The 24096-nt window shown below is 45.9% G+C and overlaps 1 protein-coding gene across 2 annotated transcripts in view; it reads right to left on the bottom strand.

Annotated features, from left to right (window-relative positions):
- The window catches only part of Usp13 (ubiquitin specific peptidase 13), a 96919-nt gene that overhangs the window by 38024 nt on the left and 34799 nt on the right, over positions 1-24096 (bottom strand). For both annotated transcript variants that reach the window (XM_060378203.1, XM_060378204.1), the window contains 6 exons: positions 23248-23390; positions 20552-20736; positions 11373-11467; positions 9759-9946; positions 5135-5206; positions 4713-4806 (listed from right to left, as the gene is read on the bottom strand). In XM_060378203.1, the coding sequence (XP_060234186.1) occupies positions 4713-4806; positions 5135-5206; positions 9759-9946; positions 11373-11467; positions 20552-20736; positions 23248-23390 (777 nt within the window). The remainder of the gene's footprint in view (positions 1-4712; positions 4807-5134; positions 5207-9758; positions 9947-11372; positions 11468-20551; positions 20737-23247; positions 23391-24096) is intronic.

Raw genomic sequence — 24096 nt, 5'->3', positions numbered from 1 at the left:
GCTCCAGGCAATCCAATGCCCTCGTCTGGCCTCCAGTAGTGGAAGCTTTGGTTTCTTTAAAAACTGTTACGTTATATGAATATGTTTTGTTTTAAACCCAAGTGTGGGATATGGGACTGCTTTAGTTTATCCATAGCTGATAACTGCTCATCTTTGCCAGCTGGAGTTACTGGAACTCTGAAGACTTGGACAGGGTATAAATACCAAAGCCCAGAGCGGGGGAGGGGGGAGGCTTTGAGGAGACAGTAGGAGGAGAAAGAAGGCTGCTACTGCATTCACTGTTTGCTGATTTGCTGGTTAGCTGGACTGCTGGATATCCTGACGACTGAAATTGATATTGCCCCAAAGAACTTGATGACCCTAACCAGCCAGAAGTAGCCAAAGCGAACTCCAGCCCCTCTTCCCACTCACCTTCTTTCTGGATAAGGATTGGAAGGGAGGTAGAGGTATAAGAAACACCAATAAAATAGATTAAAAAGAGTGCACACAATGTTTTCTTAAAGAAATTCAAATGGTGGGTGTGCTGGCTGGTTGGTTTTGTCAGTGTGACACAAACTTAGACATTTCTGAGAAGAGTATACCACAATTGAGAAAATGCTTCTATAAGTATGGTCCATAGGCAAGCCTGTAGGCAAGGCCCTTTCTTAATTCGTGATTGATAAGGGAGGACCCAGCCAATTTTGGATGGTGCAACCTCCCCCCCCCGCCTCCCCGGGGCAGATGGTCCCAGAGTGTTCAGTAAAGCAGGCTGAACAAGTCATGAGGAGCAGTGTTCCTCCATGTCTCGGCTTCAGTTCTCACCTCAGGTTCCCACAGTTCCTGTCCTGACTCCCTCAGTGATGGACTTACTGGAAAGTGTAAGACAAAATAAACCCTTTCCTCCCCAAGTTTCTTTGGTCGTGGAGTTTTAACACATCAATAGAAACCATAACTAAAACATTGGGAATCTTTTTTATAGATGAAATGGCTTACTACCTAAGCTGTTACTAAGAATCCAGGATCTCTCCCTCGGCCTTTAGCAGAAGATTTAATATCAGGATGCATATCTATCAGAAATGAGCCAAGATACAAGACAGAAGACGGACGTGAGGAGCAAAAAGCCCACACTATCGAGCTAGCTGGTAATCTGCATACTTGAAATGCTCCGTCCAAGCAAGGTCATGAGACTGTCAACAGCAGCTGCACGGTCACCAGATGGCAGCTCCCAAGTTCACAGCGCTGTGCCTTTGCAAGAGCTTTTTGCACTGGTTTCTGCTTCTACATACAGAGAGCCTGGCCTTCCACAAACAGGATGTGATGGGAACTACTAGCAGAAAGTGGTACCCTCCACTGTCGGGAGAAGTACAGAATTCTGCTGTGGACTATTAATCTATTTGAAAGCCTGCTTAAAATGACATGTCCAGGACTGCACACACAAACACACAAACACACACACACACACACACACACACACAAAACAAACCATATGTTCAATTCAGCCTCCACCCTGAATGTCACAGGAATCATAGCAACGTTGGACCAGCCCCATCCCGCAGACAAAACTGCCTCTCCACGGCCAGAAAAGCACACTGTGGCTACTCACAGTCCGGGTTTTTTCTTTATAACTTTTTTTCCCCTTCCTTTAGCCCTGGATGGCCTTGAGCTCACTCTGTCATTTCTGATCCTCCTGCCTCCATCTCCTTTGTTGTCCAGGAACGGAGTCACATGAGAAAATTTCTGAGTTCTGTGAGGAAACTCCAAGAAAACAAGACAAGAGTCTTGTGACCTCAGTTTCTTCAAAACACAGAATTGTTCCTGGGATGTGTTTTCCTGCCCCTCTCAGGTGTAGTGCGTAGAGAGAGCTTACTTCAGATTGCTCATTACTGCTGCTGTTGCTATTCAAGTTAAATGTGTAAACCATCCTTTAGATGCCTCTGTGGAAAAAACAAGTTTTTGCCACATGTGTCTTGTCCTTGTGACTGTATGTAGATTGAACTCATGAGGCCTTTACTCATGTGATTTCTCTTAAACCTCGGAGTAGCCATTGTTTGATGCTCTGAATAAACTGAGCCATTGCATGAGATTTCAGTCCACCTCATTTATGGGCTCCTTTCTCGTGGGTCTCACGACCTCCAGAGATGACACTCTGTGGTGGCATCACAGTCCAGCACCATACCACACCCAGTCTGTTCTGGGCTGGGAATGGAACCCAGGGCTTCAAGCATGTCAGGCTAGCACTCTGCCAAATAAACATCACAAGCCCTTAGGGATTCTGTCTTCTAGACCACTAGTCCTGGTTCCATACTGCAGAGAAGAAATTTTCTAAGTCATCTAGCCCAAACCCAAGTGCCAGGAGCACTAAACAGGTCACAAGCCACAGGGACTGAAGTCAGCTGGGAACCATGTCCATCCAAGTACAGGAAGGCTTCCGCTGAGGGCCTAGGGCTTAGGTTTTAGGCATGAACCAAGAAAACACACTCAGTGGCCAAATACAGCTTAAATGGTACCTCAATCAGACAGAGTAGGGTTCCCAACTGCCTATATGGCTGAAAACAGCAACTAGATCTGATGCTGAGGCCAGAAGGGGCCACAGGCAGGCAGTTGTTTGTGGATTGAGCAAGTGCTGCACCCTAGTCATCAAGAGCTACCTTTTAGTGATAGTATCGAAATTCAGTTTTATTCCCAGGTACAGCTAACCTGAAGAGTTTATACTATCTCAAATAAGGAGATTCTAAAAGGACCAAAATGGACATAAAATGCACACAGGTTTTACCATCACTAGAAAGCATACTCCTGACAGTGGCCCCCACGTGTGGCCATCTGAGAGCTGTGGTTCCATGATCTGCATTCAGTCACGCAGCTCTGCAAGACCAGGCTCCTTGTCTCCAGCAGACAAGGCAGAGGTTGCCCTCAAGAAAGTTGCCCAAGGCCCAGCACAGCCTGAACAACGTCCCAGAATAATGACATCAAAAGATTTTTTTTTTTTTTGATAAATCACCACCACTCCTTCAAGTCTCATGGAAGCCTGGCTGACCCACCCCCTAGACCGAACACATCTTCCACTGTGTCCCCAGTGAAGACCATCCCTACACACACACACACACACACACACACACCTGAGGTGTGTTCTCCCTACCCTGCTCCTTGACTCTCCTGGACACTCTAAGCATCTGCTTCCCTCCCTCCCCTCTCCCTAGCCTTCTTTCCCTCCCAGTCCAGCTCCCTCTGTGGATATATCCCCTTCACATCTTTCCGCCTTCCCCCAGCAGATGTCTCCACTTGTGCTCTTAAATTACCATATTAGTTAAGGAGAGCTGACCTAACCGGGAACACAGAGGTCAAAAACTTGAGACCCAAGATGGAGCAGTGAGCACTAAGAGAACAGGTGAACATGGGATATTCTGAAGAGATAGCAGGGGGTGGAGAAGTAAGTAAGGAGTTTACTCAGGATGTTCGTAGCATAAGTGTGAGGCATGCTAAATGCAGCTACAAAGACATACACTGCACATTGCCAAGGGCACCAGTCAAATGGAAGCAGGCTGCAGGCAGTGCCCTCTGGAGCTGTTAACAGTGAAGCCCAGGGAGAAAATAGAAGCTCAGTGCACACATGGAGATCCATCTCGCCCATCTTTCAGTTGTTCTATGAAGTATGAGTAGCCTAGTTGAACATGCTGGGAAAGTCACTCATTAACATTCAAACAGCAAGAACTTGAACAGAAATTCTTAATCCTGAGCTCAGGGGAGGATCTGAGAAACTTGTATGCTCTGACTTAACAAAACAGAACCTGTAGCAAGTATTCCGGAAGCGGAAGCAGGACAATCTAAAGTTCAAGGCCAACCTGGAAATCCGTCATAGAGCTATCAACATTTTCCCCTAGTTGAAACATGCTCTCGAGAGGATCAAATACTCAGGATGCTCAAGAAACTTACAAGACTCTAGACTTACACGACCCGCCCTAAGGTTCTATAAGTATTGAACAATTCTGAGGAAGAGGAAGCTCTTCTGCAGAGCTGTCCGAAGACTGGACAGAGAGCTATGCAGAGGGGTGCTGCTTTCCTGAGTAACTGTCCAGGTGCAATGTGCGCCGAGGCACCCACAATCCTGTCAGTCACCCCTCAGCCTTGTTCCTCTAAGTACTCCCCCAAGAAAGTCACTGGTTCACCAAACTGGGCTTGGGTGAACCGTTACTCTGGCCTGTTGTGGGTGCCCTCCTGCCACTGAGTGCCTGCTCTTTACAACTCTGCAGGAAAAGTTATTCTACGCTGGCCTGCCTACCCAGGGAGAGGCTTTCTAGAAGAAAGAAAAAGGGATAGGAAGGGAGTGGAAAGGAAGAGATGAAGAGAAAAAAAAAAGAGGGAGACAAGTGGACCTAGCCAAAAATAAAATTAAAAAAATATATATATTATATATGGAGCTTAAAATCAGAAACATGGAGAGGCCAACATTGATGGAGTAGGTGGGTGTTAAGCTTTGTGCCTCCATTCCCAGCTCTTAAGAAAATCATGAATGAGGCCACACATATGGCCCATGTGTGACCCAAGTCAGTGGGAACCATGACACTGCCTCTTCCTTACCACTGTTTTTAAGAACACAGGGACAAGGCTCCCACTCACAACTGCCCTAACAGCTCGCTGAGTTTACAACAGCCCCTTTGCCAATGCACAGGAATCCCACCCGGCTGACCAAAGTCCTGCCCACCCACACGCCAAGCTGGTGCACAACAGACACATACCTTGTGCTCCTCCTTCATCACCTGCTCAATGAGCTCGGATTTCACTGGAGGCTTCGAGTACTGGCCAGAGAGGAGGCCATGCCCCAACTTTGTCCTAGCCAGGAGAGAGACAAACAGTAAAGAGGCCACTGCTGTTTCCCACAGAGCTGTGACGATGACCCATGAGTTCTCGTGGCAGGGCTGCTCTCTATCCCGGCTCCTCACAAACAGCTCGGTATTTGCCTCTGCTTGATTCTGACTCCACTTTCAAAGTCTCCTCAGTACTTTATAACTTTATTAATCTCTTCTTATAAAGGTAACACACACCCATTCTAGAACACTTAAAAATACAGAAAATAAAGAAGAACAAGGAATCGCCTTCGACTCAGCAGTAACCAACGAGAACACCCCACTGGAAACTTAAACCAGCCCCGGGCACTTACATCTGCGTGTTGAAGTCCTGCGTTGGATCTAATGGTGAGTAGTCAAATATCCTTGGGAGGTTTCCTACATACCTAGGAGACAACGGGACAGTCACCACACAGAAATGGGACACCAGACAAAAGCCGGCACCCCACAGCCAGCCATCCGAGGAAAGGCTTCCTGACTTCCCCCCTCACACAGGCTCATGAGCCATCCCCAAATCCAGAAGCTTCCGGCAATGCGTTTTACCCTCCCTAGGGGCTCTGTAGAGCGGCACCCTTGAAATGTGCCAAATCTCCTCACCTGAGACAGGAGCTTAAGATTTAGAATTCTGCCAACAGTCCCCGCACATCGTGATACCATGTGGTATCAGAAACCACACCATCACAATCGCTGCCTCGGGAACAAACAACGGCATTCAGCAAATGGGGAGGTTAAGGCAAAGGGGTTGCAAGTCCAAGTGGCCAGCCTGCTTGTGCTACATGAGAAGACCCTGTCTCACTCACTGGTCATTGGTCATTGATAAGGTCATTGACAGACTTCTTCTTCAGCCGAAGTGATGAACAGATCCTGAAACTCTGCCTGGCTCAGCTGCTTCCTTCTCCGTCTTTGCAGAATCTTTTTGTGCCTGTGAATTCTGCCATCACTTTACCGAAAGTTGCCATCCTCAGCAATGGCTCAACACGGTCTAATAGCAACAATAATCTGACTGGAATTTGTCCAGAAAGCCTGTATCCTTATGTTTCCTCGCAATCATGCTCCTTCCCCAAGCCTGCCTGTGCTCGTTTATTAGAAATTTCTATGTGGCCTTGCTGGGGTTGTGACCAAGTCCTTCATGGTGGCCCATCTTGAATAGAGATCTGCTATACTATCTTAGCAGGTGTTTCTGTAACATTTTTTATTTTACTGTTAGGAATTGTGTCAATGATTTCAAAATGAAGTAACAGTGATGACGCCTACACTAACTACCTTTTTGAGGTAAGGCTGTCTTGAGAAAAGGCTTCCTAGATAGCCGGAGAATTCTTCATTACATCCCTAGGACTAAGGGGTTGATCCTGCCATTATCCAGTGCCAGAAATAAGAACACAGGGCGCATCTTCACTTGCTAGCATCCAAGTCACCCACGAGTAGGTGATGGAGCCCAAGATGCACTCCCACCCCCAAGCCTGGCTCCAAAGCTGAAACTGCAGGCTGACACTGCCTGGCTATTTTTTCTCCCAGCAGGCCACAGTCTTGACAAAACAGTACTCCCTCCACTCCCACAATTCATTCCCTATTTACCCTCTCTATTTTTTGTTGTTGTTTTGTTGTGATTTATCTGAGACAGGGTGTCACTCTATAGCTCAGGCTGACCTCTGGCTTCACGAAGCCTCCACATGCCCACCTCTCTGATCTCATAACTTCTCCCACTGTCTGTTCACCAACCTCACCCCTGCTTCAAGACCAGGCCATCTGCAGTCTCTTTCCCAGCTGCTTCCTCAGGTCTGCTGAAAGCCTTCCCCCACACTGGACAAAAGAAAGAATAGCAGCTTCACTGTCACCCTCCCAGCTCCTTGCTGACTCCTAAACTCCTTAATCTCCATTGCTACCTGGAATTACAGTTTGTTCACATTCTTCATTGTTATCTGTGACTCAAGAGTCCATACTAAAAATGTAATTGATTTAATGACACAGACTCTGTGCAGACAGTATCTGCAGTAACAGAATAGTGTCTGACATGGAAAATATCCGGTACACATCTACTAAGTAAATGGATGCATATCGTCTGTAAACTTACAGTCCCAGGAACGAAGAAAAGCCATACCTGAGTTACAGATTCCACAAGCAAATGACTAAACTTAAGGATTACGGAGAGTTAAAATGTAGCAGACCAGAGTTAAATTATCTTGGCCTATTTTTAGTCCCCTTGAAAGTCATTCATTGTAATGCATCTAACTTAACATCCTATAGCTACTAAGGCCTTTAAAATATATCCTACTAGCTTCCACAAATCCAAAAACTAAGATGTCACCAGACAGTATCAGATACCCAAAGCAGAGATTTCCCCACTTTGTGTGACCTGTCTCCCTGTGGTCCTCAGCAATGTATTTGGTAAGACTTTGATTTATAACTTTCTTTGTTCTGTAACTAATAAAACCTCCTGTGACTGATCCACAGTGAGCGCGTCTTTCGGGGTAACCTGAATACATATTCTTTGGACGTGGTCACTCACGCTTGACTTGAGAATAAATAATCTGTGTTCCTTTTAAGATGAGAACTATGCCAACCCACTGTAACGACACATCACCAATTTCAACAAATGATTACCAAAGAAACAAACAAGAAATGCACTACCGCTCCTGGATGCCCGTCCCCAAAGACCACATGTTGTTAGAGACTAGTTCCCCAGCCTGTGGCATTACTGGGAAGTGGGGCCTAGTGGAAAGAGGTGAAGGCACTGGTGAGATGCCTTCAGACGAGACAGTAGAACTTCTCTACACCTAACAAAGCATCCATGAAGTGAATGACTCTCCCCACCACACGTTACTGCCACCATGTACTACGTGTGCTGGCTGATTTTGTGTGTCAACTTGACACAAGCCAGAATCATGAGTAAGAAAAGAGCCTCAGTTGAGGGTATGCCTCCATGAGATACAGCTGTAAGGCATTTTCTCAACTAGAGATCAATGAGGGAGGACGTAGCTCACTGTGGGTGGTACCATCCCTGGGCAAGTGGTCCTGGGTTCTATAAGAAAGCAGGTTGAGCAAGCCATGGGAAGAAAGCCAGTAAGGCAGCACCCCTCCATGGCCTCTGCATCAGCTCCTACCACCAGGTTCCAGCCCCACCTGAAGTCCTATCCTGATTTCCTCTAATGATGGACTATGATCTGGAAGTGAAAGCCAAATAAACCCCTTCCTCCCCAACTCGCTTTTTGGTCATGATATTTCATCACAGCAATAGAAACCCTAACTAACACACAGTGCCATCAGAGGCCCAAAGCAACAGGGCCAATTGGTCAAAAATAGAGAGAGGTTTAAATCTTATAATCAAAACATAAGCATAAGTTACATGAAAGGGAAAATGTACAAAGTTAATTATTTGTCAAACTTCACAATGTAGGGAAATATTTTCCTAGATAACAAAACACTAACAATGTTGGGCACAAGTTTCTTTCATTATAATTAACTAATAATAAAGTAACTAATACTTAAATACAACCTTCCAGAAGGGCATTTGCCAAGCACTTCAAAAAGAAACCTTAAAGCATACGTCACATAAGACAAACTTCCATTAGCCCATACTCAAGAGATGATAAAAGACAGAATCAGGGGTAGGAATTTATAAAAATAATATGGCCAAGCTAGAACTTCAAATTCTCTGCCCCTCTCTCCCTCTTCCCCATCCCTCCCACTCATCTGCCAGTGATGTATGTGTCTCTTCTGATTACCTTCTTCCTTCCCCTTCATGGGTTACATATTTATAACTATGTTCTGATGTTTAGCTACCAAATGTCTGTCTTGGTGCAGTCTCTCAGGCCAGATACCAGACCCTTGAGTTTATTCTGGACTCTCACACACACACACACACACACACACACACACACACACATCTAAATGTAATATAGCTCATTCTTTACTGGAAAACATGTGGAAAATTGACAATATATGTTCAAAACCAGAAAACAGCAATAAATGGTTAAGTGCTCAAATTAAGAGAGGAAAGAGGAGCTTATCCGACCTGAAATACATTTAATAAAGCACCATGTACCCCATGTGGATAAAATACCACCCTGTGCCGTTCCTAGCATAATCCCTGCTGATCAGTCTATCTCGGCCCTCATGTCCTCTTCCACACTGAATTCAGCGTGGAAACCAACCCAGTCTCAAATCCTGAGCTGTGAGGTTTCTTGTCCTAAGTACAACCCAAGGCAGAAAATGCCTGCAGACGTTACAACTTTACATGAAGAGGCAAGGGGAAGAGGGCCCCTTGTACCTGCAGAACTAGGAAGCACCCTAAATCAGAGTGCCCAGACTGTCTGCGTGGAAAGTCAAATCTTACAGCTCAGATAGATGGACGGTTTTAAAGCTCTCATAAAAATAATTAACTGGACATATGAAATTCCACATATAAGATGCAGTGACATCAAATGCTACACCAGTCTCCAGGGGCTTAACCAACCTCCAGCCCTTGCTCACTGCAGTGCCACATTTTGCTACCCAGGCCGCTACACTATTAGCAAAAGATGGTAACCTAAAACCCCCCACAAAATTCTTCCCCGGAGAATAGATGCTGACCGCACAGGTCACTGGGCCTCTACTGGAGAATAGATGCTGACTGGACAGGTCATGGGGCCCGGACTGGGCCATCTACAGAAAAGACCTGGCAGGTGTGCCATGAAGGCCAAAACATTCTTGGCTCAGAGGGCGTGGTCTGAGAGTCATGATGACTGTGAGGTTTGGCTCCATCTCCGAGCGCTCCTCATGACACCTGATCCTGTAACACTGGTTGAGTACTCTCACTGGGCCTCAGGGTGAGAGGCCACCCTCCCACCGTGATGCTGCAGGACCCCCAGGATGACAGCAATACACTTCCCCACAACACAGAGCACACTAGCCCCGGAAGACTGGCAGCACGGTGGCCCATGAGCGGTGGGGCACACTTACGCTCTCTGGAATTCTGGGATGCTGAAGATGGCCTGCATGACGGAACTGAGGTAGCAGCTGTTGCCCAGGTTCTTGAGGCCGGTGTACCCTGGGCCATACATTGGCTTCAGCTTAGTCCCTGACTCTTGGATCACTTCCCACTCGCTGACCCTAGGCTTGATGTCATTGTCCCGGAGCCCGTTCTCTGTCTAACATCATTGAAGAGAGAGAAAAGAAAAGGGCTTTAGATGGAATTCACAATCAAAACTCAGGTCCATGAATTATTTCTGATGCAACGGTATTTCTGCCATTTTTCCTCTGATTATATGGGAGAAAAAAATGAACAACCTATTTAAAGACATTAAGAGACCATGATGATTACATAAGAATGTAAATGTACTTAATGTCATAAAACTGTATACTACATACTGAAATTAGCTCGCTAAAAGGCCAAGTTTTATTTATTTGTTTGTTTGTTTGGTTGGTTGGTTGGTTGGATTTTCGAGACAGGGTTTCCCTGTGTAGCCTTGGCTGTCCTGAACTCGCTTTATAGACCAGGCTGGCCTCAAACTCACAGAGATCTGCCTGCCTCTACCTTCCCAAGGGCTGGGATTACAGGCATGCACCACTGAGTCCAGCTTAATGGGCAATTTTATAAATATTTTACTACAGTTTTTAAAACATGAAAAGGTTTGGGATTTGGGGGTAATTTTTGTTTGTTTGCTTGCTTTTTTTTTTTCCAGGAAAGAGAAAGAACAAGAAGGCAAGAGACATGAGGCCACTAGTGAAAGTTGCGGCTCAAGTGCTTGCAGAGCGTGAATGAAGTCCTGAGATCCGTCCCCAGCACTGATTGCCTGGGCATGGTGAGGCAGGAAGATCAGAAGTTCAAGGTCTTTCTCAGCTACACAGTGAGAGGCCATCCCCGGCTACGCAAGACTCTCGAGACTCTTGCAAAAGCTAAACGCAAACAAACAAAACTCCAGGTAGCAAGATAAGGGAACAACACAAGACCATCAATAAACAAAAAGGGCAAGTAAGGGAGAGACAGAACCACTGAAGCATGGGAGTGCCGAGGAGAGGAAGGAAGTGAAAGGCTGGGCAAGTGAAAGGATGGGGGCCAGGGAGATAGCCACACAGCATGAAAGCATGGAGGGAGGCTGCTGGCCTGGGAGGGAGAGAACACAGCCTGGCACTGAAACAGGCCCCACAGGCAAAAACGCTCCATCATCAAGTTGAAATAAGCAAGGAAGCAAAGCCTCAACGGTCTACTCCAGCCTCAACGGTCTACTCCACCCACTACCCGGCAGCCCTCTTTTCCTTCTGGAAATTCATTAACGTGATGTAGGCCATACATAATTTAAAAGGTCACCATCCTGTACTTTCTCCCTTTAGTGAAATAAAAAAGGAGGGATTTACTACCCATCAAAGGAGACAAACTTGATAAACAACATAATAAAAACAAGCTGGTAACCCAGATAAAATGCTCATCAACCAAACTCAACAAAATAATGCAACAATTAAAGCAAAAATCTATGAAGCAAAGATGCACATTAGTAGAATTCTATATTAAATAAATTAAAGACCCCACACCCATTGCTAACACAGTGCAGAATTAGAGACAAAAGATTTTCTCACCCCTTGCGTGTGAAGCATGTCGATCCCAAAATGAGCTAAGTGTTTGGCCAAATGAGGATCCGAAACAGGTCCCTCTTCTTGAAAAGAATAAACATCTGGAGGGTGAAGAGAAAACAGCACTGAGGTCTGCATTTGGCTTCCGTGCAACACTGGGCATATGCTGACTGAGCCCACAGCGGGCTGGGGTGTGCCAACGAGCACATGCTCACTGCACCCAACAGGAAGACCACAAACGATAGACAACAAACACACACGTCTTGTAAACACACATCAGTTCTTTAGACAACTGAAAGGCTTGGGAAAACAACGAGCTTTCTAAAGCCTGGGGAGGGGAAGAGCTCAATGTAAGATAACTTAAAATGAGATGAGTATGAATACTAAAGCTTTGGGCTTGGTAAGTAAAACCCAGCAGAGCCTAATTCTGAGGTTGGGAAGCAGAGAGAAAAGAAGCTGGGGAGATGGTGAGGGCCATCTGCCAGGGCAGAGACCCACGGGAGAGACAGGGAAGAATACGGACCTGGGGTGCAGCTGAATGGTGAGATATGGTCAGACAAGCTTTGGGGCCTTGTGCCTCTCCTTTCCCTCTGCCCTTCTCTCTGGCTTTGGTGTCTATGATTCACAGAACTATTGAGAGACGGAAGAATGCAGACCTGTGCAGCTTCCCCCAATGCACTCACCCAGCGACCCACATCAGAACTGAAAAGGCAGGCATGCTCGCCCTGTGGCTCACACCAGAACTGAGGTGGGCAGCGTGATCAATCCATTGCCTGTGACGCTACGAACAAGGTAGGAATGTGATCACTCAAGGCCTCGCTCCAGGAGGACTAGAAAGATATGCTCATTCTGAGGCCCGCACTGGACCTGGGGAAATGGACACACACTTACCCAAGACCCCACGTGTGTACTGAGGAGGTAAATGACTGAGGAGGCCTCAATGTGATTCCCCTGTGGCATCCTGGTGCTAGAGGGCAACATCTGCCCTCAGGATATTACTATCTCATGGGATAGCACAATGTTTTGGAATGGAGCCCCATCAAATGCACAGACCCTGGACCAGGAGTCTGAGGGTCCTTGGAAATGCAGGCCCTGGGCCCCACCCCGGCCTTACCCAATCAGACTCTCAGACTCTATAGTGCCAACAAGAGTCCAGAGACACAGTTTCAGATATACTGTAGAGCCCTATTGCTCCTGAGATAGCAATACAAGGAGGGAGAAGAGTCCACATATCCCATGTCCCACGGAGAGCCTCATAAAGGCTAAATGGCTTTTCCTCACATCCCATACATGGCCCAGAGCCCCAGTGTCTTACTCCTGCCTCATCTCCTTCCTTTTATCTCAGTATATTCAAGGTATCTCAGGATGTGGATGGTGAAGTGCCATCCAGGCACATTCTAGGAATGGAGACCCCAAACCACAGTCTCTTTCCTCCTAAATTTGGAAAATAAAATCCTTTAAGAAAAATAGACATGAAGACATCATTCTTTATGATGGTCTCTTCAGTGCTGTCTAAAGACTTTTCTACTCCTTGGAGCATTAGGAAGGATTGGGGGAGGGATAATATGTAGATGCTACGATGCTAGGGTGATCCTCTGCCCTATAAGGAAGGTAGAGCCTCACTGCCCCCCAAAGGAAGGTGGTCTTCCTGTTACAAACAGATTGATGCTCCACCAAATTATATTGTGAGCCTTCGCTGATGCCTGCCTTAATGTAATTCGAGTTTTCTCAAAACCAAAACCAAAAGATGAAATCCCCAACTCGATTCAGTTTCCAGAGGTCTGAGTAAGCTGTGTGAAAGGTAAAAGATTCACAGCAGGAAGAAAAGAGACTCCATCCCAAAGACAGGAGCAGAGGAAGAGTTTTAAAAAACCCACGAAAGAAATGAAAAGATTCTGTTGTTTCTATTGAGTAGAAACAAGTTTCCAAAGGTTCAAATAAAAAAAAAAGTTTTCTGAACTAACAATCTGAAAAAAATACACTACGATTTTTAATCAATGAATGAGAAGAAATAGAAAAATATCAAGTACTTGCCAGAACTTGAAAATGACCCACCTAAAGTACTTCTATTCTACTCCCTTCAACTGGTAGACAGTTCTGAAAACTTAAGTCACAGCTCTATTAGAAAATAATAAAATACCCCCCAGTCCCTGGGATTCTGAAATCAGTGGAAATCACACTGCTCCCAGCAGTTCTTAACCTTACTAGGTTTTTTTTCACATTAAGAAAATACCATTTCCTACTTTGGGGTGGTAAAATGTCCAAAGACACCACATGATTTGGTCCAAATGCGAGAGTCATTTCTTATCCCAATAACAAAGAGAATTTGGCTGGTGCTGTACAAGAAACTGAAAATGAGCTTGATCCTCCTGTGGCAAGCATGAAGCACTGTGCAAGGGACACATGTTCGCTTGTGTGAGAGGACCCGGGCTAAAGACACTGCCTTCTGTGTTTTCATTGGGAAATTCATATTATCTCCAAATTCAGCTTACAAAACTGTCTTAGCTCAAGAACTATCCTAGCATATAAGTATAGCTGAACAGGGTGCTCCCACATTCTGTGCCATGGCCTATACCCTGAACCAAAAGCCACAGTGATGAAGCCTGCGGAGAGGCTGCTGGGCACTGTTCACTGCATATCATATGACCGGTGGTGACTCTCCAGGTTCCAGTTCAATGATAAGCTAAGTCAGAGAGCCAGAGGCTGTGAGCCACAAAAGATAAAGGAGCAAGTTATACACAGAAATGGACAGAGACTCAAGCGTGAAGCAAGAAAGCACTCTGTAAGAAATAATTGCAAAGCAATGATTGTGCATCACCTGGATAGGTAGATTTATTGTACTTTTTCTTTTCTATTTTCCCATATTGAGTTTAATATTTTAATTGAAAAATAAGCACATGGGCTGGAGGAGTCCCTCAATTGGTGGTATGCTTGCCTGGCATGCACAAAGTCTTAGGTTTGATTCCCCAACCCTGCAAAAACCAGGCAGTAACAACATACTGTAATCACAGCATTTGGGAGGTAGAGGTGGAAACATCAGATGTTCAAGGGAATCCTGAGCTACATAGGGAGTCTGAGGCCAGCGTGGGCTACATGAGACACTGCTATGCTTTATTTTGTTTTGTTTTTAAGCTTATAATTCTCACAACTTAAAACAATTATGTTTTATGTTCATGAGATCATCACAGTCAACAAACACAACCGAATAAAAAATACACTCAGATACAAAGGAGTAATGTAAAGTAGGAGAAGCAGGGCCCCTGCTCTTGTGACTTCAACTATCTCAGTCTTGGAAGTGACCCTAGACTGCAGTGGAGGACCTCAACAGACACCATCGTGGCTGAGGGTCAGCTGTGTAACCCAAGCTCTTGACCTCAAGGGAGGTCTCATGTTCAGAAAGGAACAGCCAGGTAGTTCCACTGGTGGGCCCCAGCTTAAGAAAGAGAAAGCCGGAGACCCTGTCGGGCCCAAAGGAGAACAGCACAAAGCTGAGAAAGCACAGGCTGGGCCACAGCACCACACCTCTCACCAAGAGCTACCTGTGCCCCACAGGCCATCTTCCACCCACAGACAAGAGATGAGAAATTCTAGCAAGCAATCGCACTAGAAAAATGAACACAAAAGAAACGTGCTCACGGCGCATGGCCATCCTCGAAGCAGGGGAAGCCTACACCGAAGTCAGCAGAGGAGGCCTGCTGAAATGAAGACATCATTATAAATAAGGAGCGCCTTTCCTCCATTTGTTCACTGCACAAATCCTCACAGAGCAGCTACTACACCCACGGAGCTAGAGGGCAACGAAGATGGTGTCCCGACCCCATTGTCCCCTGCTACCCTCACTAAACCTAACTGACACAGGGTCCTGTGAAAGCTCCAGTGGGCAACAGCACAAGGTGCTTTCAACACAGCAGAAGGGGGAGAGCCGGGTTAAAGCCAATATGAAGTAATCAGTGCCTTGATTCCAACCCTGAAGGCTGTGAGAAATAGAGGGAGCTTGTACCCCAGTCAGAGGAGAAAACAGCTAAAGACGGAAGATCAAGGTGAGGAGCCTTAAAGCTGGTATACCCAGTGAGATGAACAGTGCACAGCTGCCCTGGGCATCTGGACCATCTGGTGCAGTCATTCCTGGCACCGAAGAACCTTCCCACATAAACAACGCGTTTCCATGATGGAACTAGTACAACCCTCTCCCACCTCCAGCTCATCTTACTCCCTTCCTGACGAGAACCTCCTCCCAGATTGGCCAAAAGAGTGTCTCCTCCCACACAGGAGAGTTTGGCTTGTTTGTGTGGTAATCTGGTTCTTGTTTTGTTTGTGCTGTCTGTACCCATGGGGACCCAGAGTGGAACTGGATACAGGGTTGATTTTTACAACAACGTGCCTCTCGCCTGGCGGGTCAGGGATTCTTGGGAAAACAAAACCATAAGCAAAGGCTTTGAGAACGAACAGGGCCACAGTGAGCAGGTACAACCTCATTGGGAAAGGAACCAGGGTGGGCAGATCAGGATACCACTGGATATTTGAATGCACAGCCTTAGATATCATGTCCACTGAGCAATCTTCTAAATATAATTTGGTGCCCAGGGAAAGAATGTACTGGTTGAGTTGACATAAACAGCCCATGGGCTGGTAGTAGTGGTTCTCATTATGCCCTGAAAACAAATAAACAAATGCCCTGACTCTAAGATTTCCTCTTTAGCCTGAGGGACCTATTGAGTGGAGAAAACCATTCCTCAGTCACTGTGTGCCCTGCAGAATTTCTTGCCCTGGAGTATATACTAGACCCTACACACTAGCTACCCTAAATGTCTGCACCTCAACATCCTCAAGGTTCATCAATGAACCTTTAAGGAAACTTCACCATTAGGAATTTATTTGTCTCACACACACAAAACAAAGTAGAAATTTGCAGCCAACCTGCTATTTAAAAGATATAAAAGGAAACTATCTATTAAAAAGATGTAAGAGAACAATCGCTGCAATCCATAAGCTAACCGGAAAAGTGAGACTGAAGCTCTATGAAAGCCAACACCACACACAAACAGGAGAAATCAAAGGCTGATCCTTTCCCCAAAGTCTGAATTCAGAAAGTCTCACCATGGGACACACAGCGGCTTGCTGTACTACCCAGGGGACTGGACTTTACGCAGAAGAATTAAAAGCATGTGTGCAAATGAGCTTGGCTGTACTATATGAGCAACCTTCAAATTTCTCCCTCCTAAAGGGAAAGAAAATAGTTCTCCACCTTAACAACAGCCAGGAAAGAGTTCCTAAGCCTAATTAAAAAATAATAATAATAACTTCATCTATAGTGATAAGAAAGAGCCTAAGATACTGAGTGTGGTAGTCTATAGCTGTAACTGCACGGACAAGAGGATCACAAGTGTGAGGACTTCCTGGACTGCAGAGTACGTTCACAGCCAGACTGGGCTATAGAGCCACCAAGATCTTGTATCAGAAAGAAAAAAGAAAAAAGAAAAAAAGCGTCGTCTAAAATTTTCAAGAAAAACAAAAACTACAAAGCCAAGAATATAATGGGAAGCTGTGTGTATGGCACACGTCTGTCACCCCAGCATTCAAATCTGGAGGCAGGATGGTCAGGACTTCAAGGTTATCCAGGGTTACTTGAGACTTTATCTCTAAATAAATAAATAAGTAAAATACTGTTTGACCTCAATTAAAAAAAAAAAGCAAAGTCAAGTAAGATGGCAGATCAGCAAAGGTTTTTAATAATACCCAAAGTCCCCCAGGATTTGTTGGAAGGGGTGCTCGCACACACCTCTAGTGTCTGACAAATGATGTGACTCCAGTTAAAAGTCTAGTGTGACTAAAATGGTGACAACTTTAAAAGGGAAACTTGGGGTGGAAGGACTTAGGCTTGGTCAAGAGAGTGCCTACCAAATAGCATCTGAGTTTGAGCCTCAAATGCATGCTAATAAAAAGCCAAGCACAGTGGCATGCAGTCATAATCCCCGAGGTGGAGAGGCAGAATTAGGCAGAGTGCTGGAATTCGGTGGCCAGCAGCCCAGCCCAGTCAGCAAGCTCAAGGCCAAGGAGAGACCATGTCTCAAAACAGAGAGCTGGCTCCTAAAGAGCCATACCCAAGGGTGACCTCTGTCCTCAGCACACACATGTATACACAGTGCATCTGCACACATGAACACACATACTAAATAAATTTAAAACGTATACAGAAAAGAGAATTTACCTGTGTTGTCATGACAGACCCACTGAAATACAAGCTAATTATTTAAATACTCATTTGCCAGCTGGTTAGCAAAAATATTTGTACCTTATATGCCCAAGATTTTATATGGAATCCGAAGAGGAGGGAGGGGTTACCTGACTTCACTATTAGAATTGTAAATAATCCACATTTGCAGATTGGTCAAGTGTTGTTGCTGTATTGTCCCTTTTGTCAAACTGTGACAAAATACCCGGCAAAGGAGACTTAAGGAAGAAAGGGTTTATCTTAACTCACAGCTCAAAGGTATGGTTCCATTACAGTGAGGGAGCCATGGTGTCAGGAGTGCCACATGGGCAGCGGGTCACACGGCAGCCAATTAGAAAGCAGACAGGGATAGATGCTTGTACTCAGCTCTCTTTCTCCTTTTTATGTGGTTTGGGACCCATGGGGTGGTCGCATTCAGGGTCAATTCAATAAACCCACGCTGGAAATCCCTCATGAACATGTCATAGATGATTTGAGGTCCTGTCAAGTTGACAAGAGAAACCATGACAGTCAGGGTGCTCTGATAACTGGGTTTCTTATCTGTTGCTTTGTGCTGACTAGTTTTATGCCAACTTGACATAAGCTAGAGTCATCAGAGAGGAAGGAACTTCAATTGAGAAAATGCCTCCAGAAGATCCAGCTACAAGGCATTTTCTTAACTAGTAATTGATGGGGGAGGGCCCAGACTATTGTGGGCATTGCTACTCCTGGCTGGTGGCACTCCTGGGTTCTATAAGAAAGCAGGCTGAGCAAGGAATAAGGAGCAAGACGGTAAGCACACTGTTCCACAGCCTCTGCATCAGCTCCTGCCTCCAGGTTCCTGCCCTGATGAGTTCCTGGCTTCCTTTAAAGATGAACAATGATTTGGAAGTGCAAGACAAATAAAAACCCTTTCCTCCCCAACTTGCTTTTGGTCATAGTGTTTCATCACAGCAATAATAACCCTAACTAAGGCATGGTTCTATAAAACACTGACTGAGATGGCACAGAACATAGGAAAGTCTGTAATGTTCTCTTCTTGTGTACTAATTGCTCTTTTGTAATGATAAAAAAAAAAATCATGACCAAGGCAACTTATAGAGAGAAGAGTTTTTTGAACTCATGGTTCCAGAGGGCTAATCTATAAAGGTGGGGAGGCATGGCAACAGATGTGCAGAGCAGGAAAGCCAGAGGTCACATCTCGACCTCACGAGGAAGCTCAAGGAGTGAACTGGCTGGATAAACGTTCAAAGCTCATCTCCAGTGACACATGTCCTCCAACAAGGCTTCCACACCCTCCCCAAACAGTGCCCGTAACAGAGGACCAAGTGTTCAATGAGCCTGTGGGAGACGTTTCTCATTCAAACTACCACACATTCGGGCACTGCAAAACTTTCTGCAACCCCCTAAGGGACACAGAGAAGGCTTTTTGTGTCCCCCTCTCCATCCCTTTATTCACTGCCCGTCAGTCAGTGTTAACCATCACCTGTAAGTCGCAGTGTTGACTCCTGAAATAGAGCCTGAATTTCTCTTTAAATTCCAAGAACACTCAGAATGAGACTGGTTTGTATACAGAGGTTGGATGAAAAAGGTTTCGTACCTGCACCTCATACCTTTGCAACCACTTTTCTTTAATGAGTTCAATAGTTCCCTGATGAGAAGTTGGGGAAGGAGAACGACAAGTCTGAGGCCAGGCTAAACTACATAGAGAGCTCAGGGCCATTCAAATACCCAGAGAGACTGTCTCAAAAAACCAAGAATAACAACAACAACGCTGACTCCATGAAATCTGGAAGCAGGAGAATTCTTCAGATTTGAAATAAAAGAAGCCTAACATGCCCTAACGACTAGCCCTCAACCATAAAATGAATGGGAAACCAGCTGACAGGAAAGCAATGGTCAGACTTGAAGACCTAACCCTTGAATAGGAAGGCTTTGGTCAATGAACTCTGAGGCAAGAGAACTCCATCACAGACAGTCACAAAGAGGAAAGAGAAAAGACAGGTGTCATTATTCTTCTACAGACCTCATCACAGCTTAGAGTAGAGAGGAAACACATGCAAAGAAAGCTGAAAATATGGAGGTACCAGGCCTGGGTGCTCCTCTAGATGTGAGTTTAAAAACTGTCTCCGTAATGACAAGATGATGGGTCCTCATGGCCACTGCTCAGTGTTTAAATCTGGTATCTTGGTGGGGAATTATTTCCCTCTCCCATCACAAAGTGGTGGGAGGAATGAATGACGTGTGCAGATGTGGCCTGCGAGCAGAGAAAGACAAACAGCTGGCCGTCCAGGCAGCAATGTGACCCTTCTGAAGAGCGGAGACACATCATCGCTGGAGCTTGTCACACATGCAGTTTTTAAATGTTTTCTTTTCACATTTTTGCCTACCTACCTATTCATTTATTTATTTACTTACCTGTGTGTATGCACACACAGACACACACACACACATTGGCAGGTACACTCTTTCATGCCACAGCACACATACGGAGATCAAAGGACTACTGGAGGAGCTGTCTCTCCTTCCACCATGTGGGTCCTGGGAATCAAACTGTTGGGTAATCAAGTTGTCAGGCATGGCAGCAGGCATCTTTACCACTGAACCAGGTATCTCTCCAGCCCCCAATTTCCTGTGCTATATCATTCATCCCCTAAGTGGTTCTAATAATGTCTATAATCAATTCTAGGGTTGCCTCCTGCCATCTTAATAGAGGATTCAATATGTACATCACTTCCTAAATCCTACTTCCTGCTTGGGTCCCCTCAGCCATGAGAAGACAATTTTTACTCACATCTTAAAATGAAAGCCACTGGGATAAATGCTTTATGCTCATGGAGAACCACCAGAGATGCAGGGTCAACGTCCCCAATGAGAACTCCCAAGTACTCACACAGCAATTAATAAGAGGCAAAGCCCAGGTCTCAGACCTGCGCTGAGACCCTCGTGAACAGTCCTGCAAAGCCACACTCACCTGCCCCATCAGGTGTGATGGTGCCCAGCTTCACGGCCAGGGGGTAGCCCGTGTCTCTGTGATGTTCCAGCGCATGGCCATTGCCCCCCGAGCTGTCAAAAAACCACTTCCCACACAGAATAGAGCCATCAGTCAGGTTCAGCCAGAGGTTCTCCCGCAGGTCACACCGCGCACACTTCCAGCCACTAGGAAGTCATCAGAGAACAGTCAGAAGGGCCAGTGCATGGGGAAGACACCGACACGTGCAAGGTGAACAGCGTCTCTTACTGGCAGCTCTTCCCCGGGAATATCACTGCTCTCCATCCAGAGCACAAAACCATCCAGTGCCCTGCCTGCCTTCTAAACTGGGCCAGAGACTGTCTGCACCTCCACCGTGGCTCTTTAAAAGCCCGTCACATGACATGAAGGGCAAGAGAGAGGCCATGTCCTCCAAACTCCCACTTGCAGGACACTGGCTCCTGAACAGGGTTCAAACATGGATGAACCTGTGTGGAAGACATTTCCAAAGGGTCGCTCATACAATGGTAGAGGCTGATGTGGATAAAAACTACACTGCATGTCCCAGGAAGGCCTGTCTGTCAAAAGCATGGTCTTCAGTGTGTCATTATGTAGCCAACAAACTTTGGAAGCTATTATAAGGACATAATGTCCCTGGAAAATGGTTGTCTAAGTACTTACGTCTGAGATTATATATTATCAGTACAATCAGCTTTGGTCAAAGAGGTTTCTCTGCAGTGGGCAGCAAGGGACTGTGAAGCCTAATAGCTAATCAACATGCTGGGAAGAGGAGGCTGCAGAATGCTCAGCTATTCGGAATACTGCAGGAAGAACGTGAGAGGTGGAGTGTTGTTGGAACACCGTCTTGTGGGGATGACACAGCAACTGCGCTCTTTAGTTCCTAGCGGCTGTGACTACAAGATGGGGCCCATTCCATCATAGAGTAGGGAGGCGCTCATGGGGCCTGCCCCTCCTTGAGAACTTACAGCCAATTAAACATTTTCTTCAAATGGTATAGTCATTGTTAAGGTGCCATTGTGCCTACGCTCCTCTGAAGAGCCCTAATTGAACTCAAGGAGCCCCAAAAGAGAAAGGTAGTAAAGCAGAAGAGACTAGTTTGAAAGAAGAAAGGGATGAGCAGGGGTAACAGGAGGGAAATGTGAGCAAAACAATTACATATACATATATATATATATGAAAACATCATATTTATTGCTGGCTAGTTTTGATGTCAACTGACACAAGTTATCGTTATTTTGGAAGAAGGAATGTCAACTGAGAAAATGCCGCCAAAAGACTCGCCTATGGGCCAACATGTAGTGCATTTCCTTCATGTTTGATGTGGGAGGGCCTAACTCCTCACTGTGGGTGGTGGAACCCCTGGGCAGGTGGTCATGGGGTGTATAAGAAAACAGGCTGAGAAGACATGAGGAGCAAGCCAGTGCATGACATTTCTCCATGGTCTCTGCTTCAGTTCCTGCCTCCAGGTTTCTGCCCTGCTTCAGTTCCTACTCCGACTTCCCTCAGTGATGGACTGGTAGCTGGAAGCACTAAATGAAATAAATCCTTTCCTCCACAAGTTGCTTTTGGTCATGGTGTTTTATCACAGAAATAGAAACTGACTAAAACAGCAATCAAACATGAAACCTATTATTATGCGAGATAAATATACTTTGATAAAAATTTTTAAAAAGAGGTATAGCTGAAGATAGTTTTGTGTTCATTGAGTGTACTCTTATTTTTACACTTTATTTACTTTTATGTGTGTGAGTGTTTTGCCTGAACGTATCAAAGTGCACCATGTGTGTGCTTGCTGTCACTGGGACTCTCCCCTGCCTCCGCCCAGAACCGGAGTTACAAACAGTTTTAAGCTGTCATATGGGTGCTACCAACCAAACCCAGGTCCCCTGCAAGAGCAGCAAGTACTCTTAACCACTGAGCCACCTCTCCAGTCCCCATGGAGAAATGTTAGAGCTCAGGGCCTCCCTCTCCTCTCTCCTTTCAACACACCATGCGCTAAACAGCATGTACCAGCACAGGAACCCCACGCCACTGCCTAAAAGCAACAGGGCCAACTAACTGTGACTTATGCCTCCAAAACCACAAGCCAAGACACACTGGTCTCCTTATTAAGCATTCAGCACCTACGGCAAAGGCCCAAGAAATTTCAGAGAGAAATTTTTATCTCTTTGGTTTTTGTTTTCTTTCCTTTGTAAAATAATATTGTAAAGTTCACATACAAAATGGTGGGTCTCATTGTGAGATGCCATGCATGTGGATTTAGTTTGTTCTGAAAACTCTTCCTCTACACCGCCTTCCCTCATGCCCCCTTCCTCTCTCCCTCTGCTTTCATATCATGTGTGTTCCACTGCCCTGTTTTACTCCATCACTAAAGATCTCTTCCTGAAGCCATGATTCCCTTTCAAGTTTCATGACCTGTACATGCACAAATACACGTGTGCATATGTGTGTGTGCACACACTTACGTAGCTTTAAATCTAAGTCCTCACAGAAGAGAAAAACATGAGGGATTTTGCCTTTCAGAATCTGGCTTATTTATAGTAACAATTTCCAGTTTTTGTTGGGTCTGTAGTAAAAGGCATCGGTTAAGAAAATATAAAACTGCTAATTTGGAGAAAGGTCAGATGTTGCTTTGACAAGTTTGAGTCTAGACTTCCATCCTGCTAGCAGACTCTCACCTGGGAGGAATCCTGACCCCGTTGTCCAGTTGGACGAGGTTGTTGGCGTACTTCGATACTGGCAGTTCGTTTTCCCACGTGTCTGGATCCTGCTTCCTGTACGGGGACTTGGAGCTGAGCACTGCGTCGCAGGCAATGGTCACCTGTGAGGCAAAGCCAGGCGGAACACTGAAAACTCAGCTTCTAGAAGTGAGCGTGGCTTATTCATACGTGCAGCCTCGCTGAGGACACATTCAGTTACGCCATAGTGAGGCCTGCTCCCCTCGACCGGGCTAGATTTGGCCCAGAGCGTGCGGTACCGATGACGGCATGAGGACAAGGAGGCAGATTCATTCATCTGCTCCAGCTTAGCGTTTACACAGAATAATCCCTACCACTTAGCAAGTGGGGTGAAAAGGGTGAGGGAGGAAGTTAGGAACAGGAGAGCCTAGGATCTGGCTGAGGGCTGTGTTTCCTCCTGATGCACCAAGGTATCCGAGGTCCTCAACTCACACAGCACCGGGTCAAGGGCACATGAGTGGAATGTACACAGCACAGCTCCACTTCTCAGTCTAATGCAGAGTACACTTGGGACACTGGCAAAGGACAAGCCTGGATGTCCCTGAGCAAGGTGGGTCCACGCTCAGGCATATGTTCCATGTCCTGCTTGATGCCCTCTGCTCAGCAGAACAGGAAGACAGGTGTTCTGCTTTCTCTCCACACCTGTGCCTAACGCTGTGAGCTATTCTCCAGCTGCCTGTAAAACTCAAGAGTCTGCTAAAGTAACGGTCCAGCCATTCTCCAAATGCTTAAACAACTGCTGCAGGACCCAGCAGATCTACAACTAGGGATACATCCAACAGGCATTAA

The sequence above is a fragment of the Meriones unguiculatus genome, chromosome 2 (genome assembly GCF_030254825.1).
Source record: "Meriones unguiculatus strain TT.TT164.6M chromosome 2, Bangor_MerUng_6.1, whole genome shotgun sequence".
NCBI classification, from domain to species: domain Eukaryota; kingdom Metazoa; phylum Chordata; class Mammalia; order Rodentia; family Muridae; genus Meriones; species Meriones unguiculatus.
This window is presented reverse-complemented; position numbering and strand designations above follow the sequence as displayed.